The following is a 13,034-nucleotide window of genomic DNA, read 5'->3' on the forward strand; positions in this document are numbered from 1 at the left end:
ATGGCACTGAGGGAGTCGAGGAACTGGAGGGGGTTGGTGTGGGGTGGGGAGGAGCATAGGGTGTCGCTCTATGCGGACGACTTGCTGCTATATGTGGCGGACCCCGTGGGGGGAATGCCGGAGGTAATGAGGATCCTCGGAGTTCGGGGATTTCTCAGGGTACAAGCTCGACATGGGGAAGAGCGAGTTGTTCGTGGTTCACCCAGGGGACCAGGAGAGGGGGATTGGCGAGCTCCCACTAAAAAGGGCGGAGAGGAGCTTCAGGTATTTGGGGGTCCAGGTGGCCTGGAGCTGGGGGGGCCCTGCATCGGCCTAATTTCATGAGGCTGGTGGAGCAAATGGAGGAGGAGCTTAAGAGGTGGGACGCGTTGCCGCTGTTCTGGTGGGTAGGGCGCAGTCAGTCAAGATGACGGTGCTCCCAAGGTTTTTGTTCCTGTTCCAGTGCCTCCCCATTCTTATCCCGAAGGTCTCCTTTAGGCCGATCAACGGGAGCATAACGGGGTTTGTGTGGGTGCGAGGGACTCCGAGGGTGAGAAGGGTGTTCCTGGAGCGGAGTAGGGATGGGGGGGGGGGGGGGGCTGGCGCTGCCCAAGCTCTGTGGGCACTACTGGGCCGCCAATGCGGCAATGGTGCGCAAGTGGGTGATGGTTGGGTGGGGGGGCTGCATGGAAGAGGCTGGAGACGGCGTCTTGTGAGGATAGGAGTCTGGAGGCGCTGGCAGCTCCCTCCAATGAGGTATACCACGAGCCCGGTGGTGGCAGCTACCCTCAAAATCTGGGGGCAATGGAGGCGGCACAGGGGGGAAGTGGGGGCCTCGGTGTGGACCCCGATACGGGGGAACCACCGGTTTGTCCCAGGGAGAATAGACGGAGGGTTTTCGGGGTGGCACAGGGCAGGGATAAGAAGGTTGGGGGACCTATTTGTGGATGGGAAGTTCGCGAGCCTGGGTGAGCTGGAGGAGAAGTACAGGCTCCCCCCGGGGATACCTTTAGGTATCTACAGGCAAGGGCGTTTGCCAGGTGGCACGTGGTGGAATTCCTGCTGCTGCTGCCACGCATGGTACAGGACAGGGTGCTCTCGGGGTGTGGGTTGGAGAGGGGAAGATCTCGGCAACATACCAGGTGATGCAGGAGAGGGAGGAGGCCTCGGTGGAGGAGCTGAAAGGTAAGTGGGAGGAGGAGTTGGGGGAGGAGATCGAGGAGGGGACGTGGGCAGATGCCCTTGGGAGGGTGAACTCTTCCTCTTCGTGCACGAGGCTTAGCCTCATACAGTTTAAGGCGCTGCACAGGGCACACATGACCGGGACAAGGAAGAGCCGTTTTTTGGGGGGTGAGGACAAGTGTGTTCGGTGCTCAGGGAATCCAGCAAACCATACCCTTATGTTCTGGGCATGCCCAGCGCTGGAGGAATTTTGGAAGGGCGTAGCGAGGACGGTGTCGAGGATGGTAGGATCCAGGGTCAAACCGGGCTGGGGGCTCGCAGTATTTGGGGTTGCAGGGGAGCTGGGAGTGCAGGAGGCGAAAGAGGCCGGTATTCTGGCATTTGTGTCCCTGGTAGCCCGGCGAAGGATTCTTCTTCAGTGGAAGGATGCGAGGCCCCCAAGCGTGGAATCCTGGATCAACGGTATGGCGGGGTTTATTATATTGGAGAGGATGAAATTTGCCTTAAGGGGATCGGTGCAAGGGTTTTTCAGGCGGTGGCAACCGTTTTTAGACTTCCTGGCAGAACGGTAGACAATGGTCAGCAGCAACCCGGGGGGAGGGGGAGGGGGTTCTATTTTATTTTTGTTTGTCTATACTGGAGGATCTGAGGGGGTGTATATATTTGCTGTGTTAATTCGGGGTGTTAATTTATTATTTATATATAGGGGGAGGGGGCACGGGGTTTTGTTTTGTATTTAATTCTATTGGGTTCCTTTCACATTTTGTTGTTGATATTTTGTGAAAACCTTAATAACATTTATTTTAAAAAAAGAAATGTAAATTCTCACGAACGTTACCCGTCATTGGACAAGTAATCCAGAGACCCAAGGTAATATACTGGGGACCCAGGTTCGAATCCCACCACGGCAAATGGTGAAATTTAAATTCAATAAAAATCTGGAATAATGAAGACCATGAAACCATTGTTTATTGTTATAAAAACCCATCTGGTTCGCTAATGTCCTTTAGGGAAGAAAATCTCCCTTGTCTGGTCTGGCCTACATGTGACTCCAGATCCACAGCAATGGGGTTGACTCATAAACACCCTCTGAAATAGCCTAGCAACCCATTCCGTTCATGAGCAATTAGGGGTGGACAATAAATGCAGGCTCAGCAAATGATCCAATAATGATTAAATAGAAAAACTGGTGGTTTCAATCCTGATATCCAGGCCGCAGTACACGGTAATACTAATCGGGAGCATTTTCTAATAAGATACAATTGGGTGTTTCCCATTGCAGATTGCAGGCTAGCACTGTGTACATCTTGCGACTAGAGGTAGCTTCAGAATCTTAATAAAGTGAATCTGTATTTATAACTAGCACATATGACACATATGTTACAGGTAGTGTAGTTGTACCTTTACACATCTGCAGTACGAAATATTGTGGAACCTAAAATTGAGATTTGACATTATTAGACATAAGGTAGAAGGGATATGGCAGCTGCCTACACTGTACTTAAATTGGGAGTACTTGTCTTTGAAGTAAATTAACTTTGCTCGGGCTGATATCCCATAACTTCGAGATTGGGGGGGGGAGAAAGGTACTCTTATTAGTATGGCACAATTCACAAATATCTCTTTTAAACAGACGATTGTCTAGTTTACATCAACTATGTTTACAGGTTGATGTCATATTGTTCTTCGTAGTGAATCGTATTTTTCTGCTGATTGTTTTCTAGATTGAAGTAGACCTCGGTAAAAAATGTTGGTACCACTCAATATTTGCCTGCCCAATTCTTCGACAACAGACTACGGAATCCAATCCACCTATGAAGCTTGTCTGTGGCCACATAATCTCACGAGATGCTCTGAACAAAATGATCAATGGAAGCAAGTAAGTGCTGTCTCTCAAATTTGCTTGATTTTTCTGGTTAATGCTTACAGTTACTGAACAGATGGAATAGTTAATATGGCACCTTTGGTGAATGTTTTCATAATTCCTTCAGTAGGAAAGGAGTTCCTCATTCAGCTCCTCATATCTGTTCTAACAGTTAATTAGGTCATGGTTGATCTTTACCACCACTCCACTTACCTACTATTGTCCACAGTGCTTGATAATGTAATCCACAAAGAGGGGGAGGCTTTGGTAGAGGAGCTGAAGGGTAAATGGGAGGAGGAGTTGGGGGAGGAGATTGAGGAGGGGCTATGGGCTGATGCCCTAAGTAGGGTTAATTCGTCTTCCTCGTGTGCCAGGCTTAGCCTGATACAATTTAAGGTGGTTCATAGAGCGCATATGACGGGGGCGAGGCTGAGTAGGTTCTTTGGGGTGGAGGACAGATGTGGGAGGTGCTCAGGAAGTCCGGCGAACCATGTCCATATGTTTTGGTCATGTCTGGCACTGGAGGGGTTCTGGAGAGGAGTGGCGGGAACAATATCTAAGGTGGTGAAAGTCCGGGTCAAGCCAAGCTGGGGGCTAGCACTATTTGGAGTAGTGGACGAGCCAAGAGTGCAGGAGGCGAAAGAGGCCGGTATTCTGGCCTTTGCGTCCCTAGTAGCCCGGCGAAGGATCTTGCTAATGTGGAAGGAGGCGAAGCCCCCCAGCGTGGAGGCCTGGATAAATGATATGGCTGGGTTTATCAAGTTGGAAAGGATAAAGTTTGCCTTGAGAGGGTCTGCGCAGGGGTTCTACAGGCGGTGGCAACCGTTCCTAGATCATCTCGCGGAGCGTTAGATGAAGATTGGACAACAGCAACCCAGGAGGGGGGGGGGGGGGGGGGGGTTCTCTGGGGGACATTTGAGCAAGCAAACACATGAATGATCCGGAAACTGACATGTACGGGAAGAATCCAATGTACAAAGTTCTGTATCGTATTGACTTGCCATGTTCATGTCTTGCCACGCGAGTTCTTTTTCTTTTCTTTGTTACCGGGGGGGGGGGTTGTTTGTAAGGTGGAAAATATTGTTGAAAAATTCTAAATAAAAACATATTTTTAAAAAAAAGATAATGTAATCCACAAAATATGTTGATTTCAATATTAGCTCAGTACCACAGCTTTTTAGAAAATACAAAATAGAAGCAGGATTAGATCATGTGGCCTGCCAAGTATGCTCCACCATTCAGTGTGATCATGGTTGATCTTCAGCTTCAACTCCACTTTACCCCTCACTTCCAATCCCTTGATTCCCTGAGAGAACAAAGATCTGTCTATCTCAGTATTAAATATAAGTCTTAAATATATTCAATGAGGGCACATCAACAGCCCTCTGGGAATAGAGGATTAAAGATACTAACTCTTGGAGTGAAAATAATTCTACTTATTTTAGTGCAAACTGCCTCTTATGTTAAGACTGTGCCCCCAGGTTCTAAATTCTCCGGGGGAAACTGCCTCTGTGCCCACCCTGTCAATTCCCTTCAGAATAAGATCGCCTCTCATTCTTCTAAACTCCAGAGAATATATGCCTGATTTACTCAGCCCCCCCCACAGCTTTATGGGGGAAGAATTCTAGATTTTGCTAAACTTGATGTGCAATAGTGTCACCTGATTTCACCCCTAAATGCAACCCAGCTCTAATGTTAAGATTATAATAATCTTCTAATCTTTATTATTGTCACAAGTAGGCTTACATTAACACTGCAATGAAGTTATTGTGAAAAGCCCCTAGTCGCCACATTCCGCCGCCTGTTCGGGTACACCGAGGGAGAATTCAGAATATCCGATTCACCTAATCAACATGTCTTTTGGGACTTGTGGAAGGAAACCAACGCAGACACGGGGAGAACGTGCAGACTCCGCACAGACAGCGATCCAAGCGGGAATTGAACCCGGTTCCCTGGCTCTGTGAAGCAACAGTGCTAACTACTGTGCGACTCTGCCACCCACTGGAGGCAGTAATTTCTTTGGATTGATGTTATCGAACATAAGAACTAGGAGCAGGATTATGCAATTAGTCCCCCCGAGCCTGCTCCATCATTCAATGCGGTCATAGCTGATCTCATCTTGGCCTCAACACTTGCCCGCCCATTCTCTGTAACCCTTCACAACCCATTACTAATTAAAAATCTGTCTTTCTCCTCAAATTTACTCCATGTCCCAACATCCACAGCATTCTGGGATAGTGGATTCCACAGATTCACGACCCTTTGGGTGAAGTAATTTCTCCTCATCTCTGTTTTAAAACTGCTATCCCTATCCTGAAGCTATGACCCCCATTCTAGATTGCCCCATAAGAGAGAGCATCCACTCTGCGTCTATTTTGTCATTACCTTTTATCATCTTATATATCTCAATTGGATCTCCTTTCATTCTTCGAAACGCGAGAGAGTATCGGCCTAAATTGCTCAATCTCTCTTCTTAAGACTATAAAAGAATGAGGGGCATAGATAAGGTAGATAGTCAACATCTTTTCCCAAAGGTAGGGGAGTCTAAAACTAGAGGGCATAGGTTTAAGGTGAGAGGGGAGAGATTCAGAAGGGCCCAGAGGGGCAATTTCTTCACTCAGAGGGTAGTGAGTGTCTGGAATGGGCTGCCAGAGGTAGTAGTAGAAGCGGGTACAATTGTGTCTTTCAAAAAGCATTTAGATGGTTACATGGGTAAGATGGGTATAGAGGGTTATGGGCCAAGTGCGGGCAACTGGGACTAGCTTAATGGTAAAAAACTGGGCGGCATGGACTGGTTGGGCCGAAGGGCCTGTTTCCATGCTGTAAACTTCTATGATTCTATGATTCTAAGACAAACCCTGCAACTCTGGAATCAATTTAGTGAATCTCCCCTGAACTGCCTCCAATGCAACTACATCCCTCCTCTTGTAAGGGTACCAAAACTGTACATAATACTCCAGGTGTGTTCTCACCAATGCCTTGCACAGTTGCAGCAACACTGCCCCACTTTTGTGCTCTATTCCTTCAACCATAAATGCCAAAATTCCATTTGCCTTTTACTGCTGTAACTGCATACTAGTTTTCTGCAATTCATGCACAGGAACTTTCTCTCCATTTAGATAATAAATTGTTTTCTATTTTTCCGACTGAAATAGATAACCTTACACTTATCCACGTTAAACTCCATCTGCCAAACTTTGGCCCACTCATCTAACCTATCTATATCCATTTGTAAATTTCTTATTTCCTCATTGCAACTTGCTTTCCCACCTATTTTAGTGTCATCTACAAATTTGGCTAGAGTACCTTCTATCCCTGCATCCAAGTCATTAATATAGATTGTAAATAGCTGGGGCCCAAGGACGGAACCCTGTGGCACCCCATTAGTTACATCTTGACAACCAGAAAAAGACCCATTTATCCCGACTCCGCCTTCTGTCCGTCAGCCCATCCTGTTTCCAAGCTAATAAATGACCCCTCACCCCATGAGATCTTACCTTGTGTGTCAATCTTTGGTGCGGCACCTTATCAAATGCCTTCTGGAAGTCCAGTATAAAACATTTACAGGATCCACATCATCCACTTGGCTTATTACATCTTCGAAGAACTTTAGAAAATTTGTCAAACATGATTTGCCCTTCATAAAACCATGCCGACTCTGATGGATTGCATTTTGATTTTCCAAATGTCCTGTTATTACTTCCTTAATAATAGATTTTAACAAATTCCCAAAGACGAATGTTAAACTAACTGGTCAATAGTTTTCTACTTTCTGCCTCTCTCCCCTTTTGAATATGGGCATTACATTAGCACATTTCCAACCCGTAGAAACCTTACCCGCATCCAGGGAAGTTTGGAATATTATAACCAATGGATCCACTAACTCCGCTGCCACTTCCTCTAAACCCCTGGGATGTAGGCCATCATCCTAGACTTTTAATTCCAGATTTTTATTGAATTCAAATTTTACCATCTGCAGTGGTGGGATTTGAACCTACATAAGAACATAAGAACTAGGAACAAGAGTAGGCCATCTGGCCCCTCGAGCCTGCTCCGCCATTCAATGAGATCATGGCTGATCTTTGTGGACTCAGCTCCACTCTCCGGCCCGTACACCATATCCCCGAATCCCTTTATTCTTTAGAAAGGTATCTATCTTTTTCTTAAAAACGTTTAAAGAAGGAGCCTCAACTGCTTCACTGGGCAAGGAATTCCAGAGATTCACAACACTTTGGGTGAAGAAGTTCCTCCTAAACTCGGTCCTAAATCTACTTCCCCTTATTTTGAGGCTATGCCCCCTAGTTCTGCTTTCCCCAACCAGTGGAAACAATCTGCCCGCATCTATCCTATCTATTCCCTTCATAATTTTATATGTTTCAATAAGATCCCCCCGCATCCTTCTAAACTCCATTGAGTACAGTCCCAGTCTACTCAACCTCTCGTCATAATCTAATCCCCTCAACTCTGGGATCAACCTAGTGAATCTCCTCTGCACTCCCTCCAGTGCCAATATGTCCTTTCTCAGATAAGGAGACCAAAACTGAACACAAAACTCCAGATGTGGCCTCACCAACACCTTATACAATTGCAGCATAACCTCCCTAGTCTTGAACTCCATCCCTCTAGCAACGAAAGACAAAACTCGATTAGCCTTCTTAATCACCTGTTTCACCTGCACACCAACTTTTTGCGACTCGTGCACCAGCACACCCAGGTCCCTCTGCACAGCAGCATGTTTTAACATCTTACCGTCCCTCTGCACAGCAGCATGTTTTAACAGCTTACCGTTTAAATAATAATCCATTCTGCTGTTATTCCTCCCAAAATGGATAGCCTCACACTTGGCAACATTGAATTCCATCTGCCAGACCCTAGCCCATTCACCTAACCTATCCAAATCCTTCTGCAGACTTCCAGTATCCTCTGCACTTTTTGCTTTACCACTCATCTTAGTGTCGTCTGCAAACTTTGCCACATTGCACTTGGTCCCCAACTCCAAATCATCTATGTAAATTGTGAACAACTGCATATACCACATCCATTGTCTCCCCGTTATCTACTGCACTGGTAACGTCCTCAAAAAATTCTACCAAATTAGCCAGACACGACCTACCCTTTATGAACCCATGCTGCGTCTGCCCAATGGGACAATTTCTCTCCAGGTGCCCCGCTATTTCCTCCGGATCCCCAGAATATTACTCTGGATTGCTGGCTTACTCGTCAGTGACAATACCACTACGCCACCGCCTCCCCTATTTCAGAATAGCCTGCCGCCTGGTTGGTTCCACAACATATTGCTCCAAGGTTCGATTCTAGCCTTGGGTTACTGTCTGTGTGGAGTCTGCATGTTCTCCCTGTATCTGCATGGGCTTCCTCCGGGTGCTTCGGTTTCCTCCCACAAGTCCCGAAAGACGTGCTGTTAGGTCATTTGGACCTTCTTAATTCCCCCTGTGTACCCGAACAGGCACTGGGATGTGGCGAGTAGGGGCTTTTCACAGTAACTTCATTGCAGTGTTAATGTAAGTCTACTTGTGACAATAATGATTATTGTTATATCTGAAATAGATTTTAGGGCCTTTACGCATACCCTGGAACTGATGTTGGCTGCTCTCTGGGAAACCAGGTTTATCAAAGTGCAAAGACAGGAAAGTAATGCTGCACCCGTATAAAGCTTTGGTTTGGCTACAACAGGAGCTTTCTTTCCAGTTCTAGTCACCATACTTTAGAAAATATGTAATGGTACTTGAGAGGGTGAAGAGGAGACTTATAGACGATTCCAGGCTTGAGGAAATTTGAACATAGAACATACAGTGCAGAAGGAGGCCATTCGGCCCGCCGAGTCTGCACCGACCCACTTAAACCCTCACTTCCTCCCTATCCCCGTGACCCAATAACCCCTTCTAACCTTTTTGGTCACCAAGGACAATTTATCATGGCCAATCCACCTAACCTGCACGTATTTGGACTGTGGGAGGAAACCGGAGCACCCGGAGGAAACCCGCGCAGACACTGGGAGAACGTGCAGACTCCGCACAGACAGTGACCCAGCGGGGAATCAAACCTGGGACTCTGGTGCTGTGAAGCCACAGTGCTAGCCACTTGTGCTGCCGTGCTGCCCAATGATTTAGCTAAAGGTTAATTGGAGAAGCTGCAGTTGGTTCTCCTTGGAATCAAGGAAATTGAAGGGCGGTTTGATAAGAGGTATACAAGATCAAGGTCAGGTTAGATAATATATACAAATAAAAGCTGCCGCTGCTTCACTCATTTTAAAAAATATATATATTTATTAAAGTTTTTTAACACAATTTTTCTCCCTTACAAACAATACCCCCCCCCCTCGTAACAACAAAATATCTTGCGCAGAGCAAGATATATACATGGCAAAATGATATATTTACACAGCTTTGTACACTGGCCCTCACCCGTACGTGCCAGTTTCCCCAACCCTTCATGTTATCTCTTGCTCATCCATCCTCCTAGGCAGTGTCCCCCCCAAGGACGTCCCCTCCACACCCCCCCCCCCCCCCCACCCCTCCCACCCCTCCCAAGGTTGCTGCTGCTGCTGACCGACCTTCCTCTAACGCTCTGCGAGATAGTCTAGGAACGGTTGCCACCGCCTGTAGAACCCCTGCGCAGACCCTCTCAAGGCGAACTTAATCCTCTCCAACTTTATGAACCCAGCCATATCATTTATCCAGGCCTCCAGGCTGGGGGGCTTCGCCTCCTTCCACATTAGCAAGATCCTTCGCCGGGCTACTAGGGACGCAAAGGCCAGTATGCCGGCCTCTTTCGCCTCCTGCACTCCCGGCTCGTCCACTACTCCAAATATAGCTAGCCCCCAGCTTGGCTTGACCCGGACTTTCACCACCTGAGATATTGCTCCCGCCACTCCTCTCCAGAACCCCTCCAGTGCCGGGCATGACCAAAACATATGGACATGGTTCGCCGGGCTCCCTGAGCACCTTCCACATCTGTCCTCTACCCCAAAGAACCTACTCAATCTCGCCCCCGTCAAGTGCGCTCTGTGGACCACCTTAAATTGTATCAGGCTGAGCCTGGCACACGAGGAGGAGGAATTAACCCTACCTAGGGCATCAGCCCACAGACCTTCCTCGCTCTCCTCCCCAGCTCCTCCTCCCATTTACCCTTCAACTCTTCTACCAGCGCTTCCCCCTCTTCTTTCAACTCCTGGTGTATTTCCGACACCTTGCCCTCCCCGACCCATACACCCGAGATCACCCTATCTTGAACTTCTTGTGCCGGGAGCAACGGGAATTCCCTCACCTGTCGCCTCACAAAAGCCCTCACCTGCATATATCTAAAGGCATTTCCCGGGGGTAACTCAAACTTCTCCTCCAGTGCCCCTAGGCTCGCAAACATCCCGTCGATGAGCAGGTCCCCCATTCGTCCAATCCCCGCCCGATGCCAGCACTTGAACCCCCCCGTCCATCTTCCCCGGGACAAACCGGTGGTTACCCCTGATCAGGGACCACACCGATGCTCCCATTGCACCCCGGTGCCGTCTCCACTGGCCCCAGATCCTTAGCGTTGCCGCCACCACCGGGCACGTGGTATACTTTGTCGGCGAGAGCGGCAGCGGTGCCGTCACCAACGCCCCCAGGCTCGTTCCTTTACAGGACGCCATCTCCATCCTCTTCCATGCCGCCCCCTCTCCCTCCATAACCCACTTGCAGATCATCGCTACATTTGCTGCCCAGTAGTAGCTCCCCAGGTTTGGCAGCGCCAACCCTCCTCGGTCCCTACTGCGCTACTTCACTCATTGATGGTATAAGGACTAGGGGGGGGCGTGGGGGGACAGATTTAAGGTTTAGACAAGGGGCTATGGGTTGCGAGGATGAACTTTTTTTACACAGCGAGTGATAATGACCTGCCTGTGAAGGTGATGAAGCCAGAGATGGTGAACGTTTTCAAAAGGAAATTGGATGGGCACTTGAGGGGAAGAATCTTACTGGACTATTTGGTAGAGCGGGAGAATGAAGCTGATTGGATTGTTTTAAGGAGGGCTGGCTTGAAGTCAGTGGGCTGAATGGCGGCCTCCTGTGCTGTAATGACTAAGTTTCAATTCTATGATTCCAAAGACATTGCCGTGTTGGAAATATTTGTAATTTTGTGTTAGGCTAACAGCTGTAACCTCTTGGGTGTGTTGGCACAGTTGTTTTCATTTGTTTATTGCTTTGTTGATCATGTGACGATTTTAATTATCAGTCTGCAGTCGGTAAACAGTCGGTGTTGTCTAAGTTCATGGGACAAAATCAGATAAGGGAAATCCACACTGATTTCATTTTAAATGTTAGCTGTTTTGCACATACCCAAAAACTTGTTTTGACCAGTGAACTCCGATGACCATAAGAGTCCATATAAACGTGGTCTGTTGTATACATTTCCGCTCACCGGATTAGAGAGTGCTCTGCTATGGTGGTAGAATTATCCTGTTTTGTTTAGCATTCAATCCTCGGACCACTATGAGGTCAAATTGGAATTAATAGCCAAAATTATATCAAATTTTCAGTGTTATGCCCAAAGGTAAAAGTGGCCGATGAGCACATTTGCAAGCAGGCTCTGTGTTGATTTCAGAATTGGCAGTGCAATCAGCGCTGTGTGAAATGCTGATTGGATTGAGAGAAATGAGCACCTTTACTGCTATCTCTCTGTCCAGAATGGATTTGAACCCAAGAATCTGGTGTAACTCTTGAGTGTGCGCAGTATAATTGGTCGGCTATTACTTAATTCCAATAATTTATCAATGATTAGCACAAAGCTATCAATCAGAATATAAGGAAAAATGTCTCTGCAGGCTTGAGGTAACCAGGGTTGTGCTGCTTGTTAAAATATGTTTGGTAGGGTTATCATAGATCATCTTCCTGTGATTCTTTTACTGCGATTCTCAAATGACCATTTGTTTTTTTCTTCACTTCCTAGGTTAAAATGCCCGTATTGTCCAATGGAGCAGGCACCAGCAGATGCAAAACAGATCTTCTTTTGAAGATTGTTGTGACTTGGGGAGTGGTTTAAGAACTTTGAGCAGTGCTGCAGCAATTCATAGTTCTGTTGGACCTAAGGCTAAGTTGTAGAATGGTGTGTACATGCCAATGTGTATTTGGGATGAACTAAAGAGGAAAACTACTGGATATAAATTGGTTGCAATAGGGCTTTGGAACTCAGCTTGGTCTTGGTATTTGATCAAGCGAGTACACCAGCACTCACCATTTCATGCAGTTATTTTATATTGAGACAATACTAGCAGTGCATTTTTTAAACTTAAAATATATGTAATCACCCATGAACAACGCATTTCATATGATTCCTCATAGTATCATTGTCATTTCATGGGTTAAATTTGATTTTTTTAAAGTTCAGTGTGATCTTTATTCTTTAAAAAAAAATAGAAAAATTGAATGTATGAGTAGATAACTACTGGTAATGTTTGCATACCTTTCTATGTTGGTTTGATTGAGGTAGCTTTGATATATTTTCATGTAATTTCTTTCCTGACACAATTTGACACGGGCTCAAATATTGAGTGTGCATATATTAAGCCCCCCCCCTCAGGGGCTGATTATTTAAATTTACTGTAAATTTAAACTGCATTTGCATCGGAGGTGGGCTAGCGAAGTATTGGCATGGGGGAAGGCAACAATGCATGAAGGATAGACGTGTATAATTTTGCTTCATGTAGATAATTTAGTTAGGTGTATGGTACCATGTCCAATACATAACCACAACCTGAAATATAAAACTGAAAAATCTTATTAAACAGTTCTATACCAAGCACTTGTATGTTTCATCACTGTTTGGGGAGTACACTATCATTGCAGGATTAGCCCTATTGAAAAATGGAGCACTTTGTCATCTTGCAGCATATGAACGGTGAAATTTCATAACTGTTCTTGATGTCCAGCTTGGGTTCTGCCAGTGCCATTCAGCTCCTGACCTTGCTACACTCTTAGTTCAAACCATAGATCCATAAAACCCCTACAGCACAGAAGGA

The 13,034-nt window shown here is 46.6% G+C and overlaps 1 protein-coding gene across 1 annotated transcript in view; it reads left to right on the top strand.

The window, feature by feature from the left end:
* The window catches only part of LOC140409251 (E3 ubiquitin-protein ligase RMND5A), a 59,273-nt gene extending 46,459 nt beyond the window's left edge, over window positions 1-12,814 (top strand). Inside the window, exons 9-10 of the mRNA XM_072497586.1 lie at window positions 2,886-3,040; window positions 11,966-12,814. Of these exons, the coding sequence (XP_072353687.1) occupies window positions 2,886-3,040; window positions 11,966-12,029 (219 nt within the window). The 3' untranslated portion in view covers window positions 12,030-12,814. The remainder of the gene's footprint in view (window positions 1-2,885; window positions 3,041-11,965) is intronic.
* The last annotated feature ends 220 nt before the right edge of the window (window positions 12,815-13,034 follow it).

The sequence above is a fragment of the Scyliorhinus torazame genome, chromosome 3, assembly GCF_047496885.1.
Source record: "Scyliorhinus torazame isolate Kashiwa2021f chromosome 3, sScyTor2.1, whole genome shotgun sequence".
NCBI classification, from domain to species: Eukaryota; Metazoa; Chordata; class Chondrichthyes; order Carcharhiniformes; family Scyliorhinidae; genus Scyliorhinus; species Scyliorhinus torazame.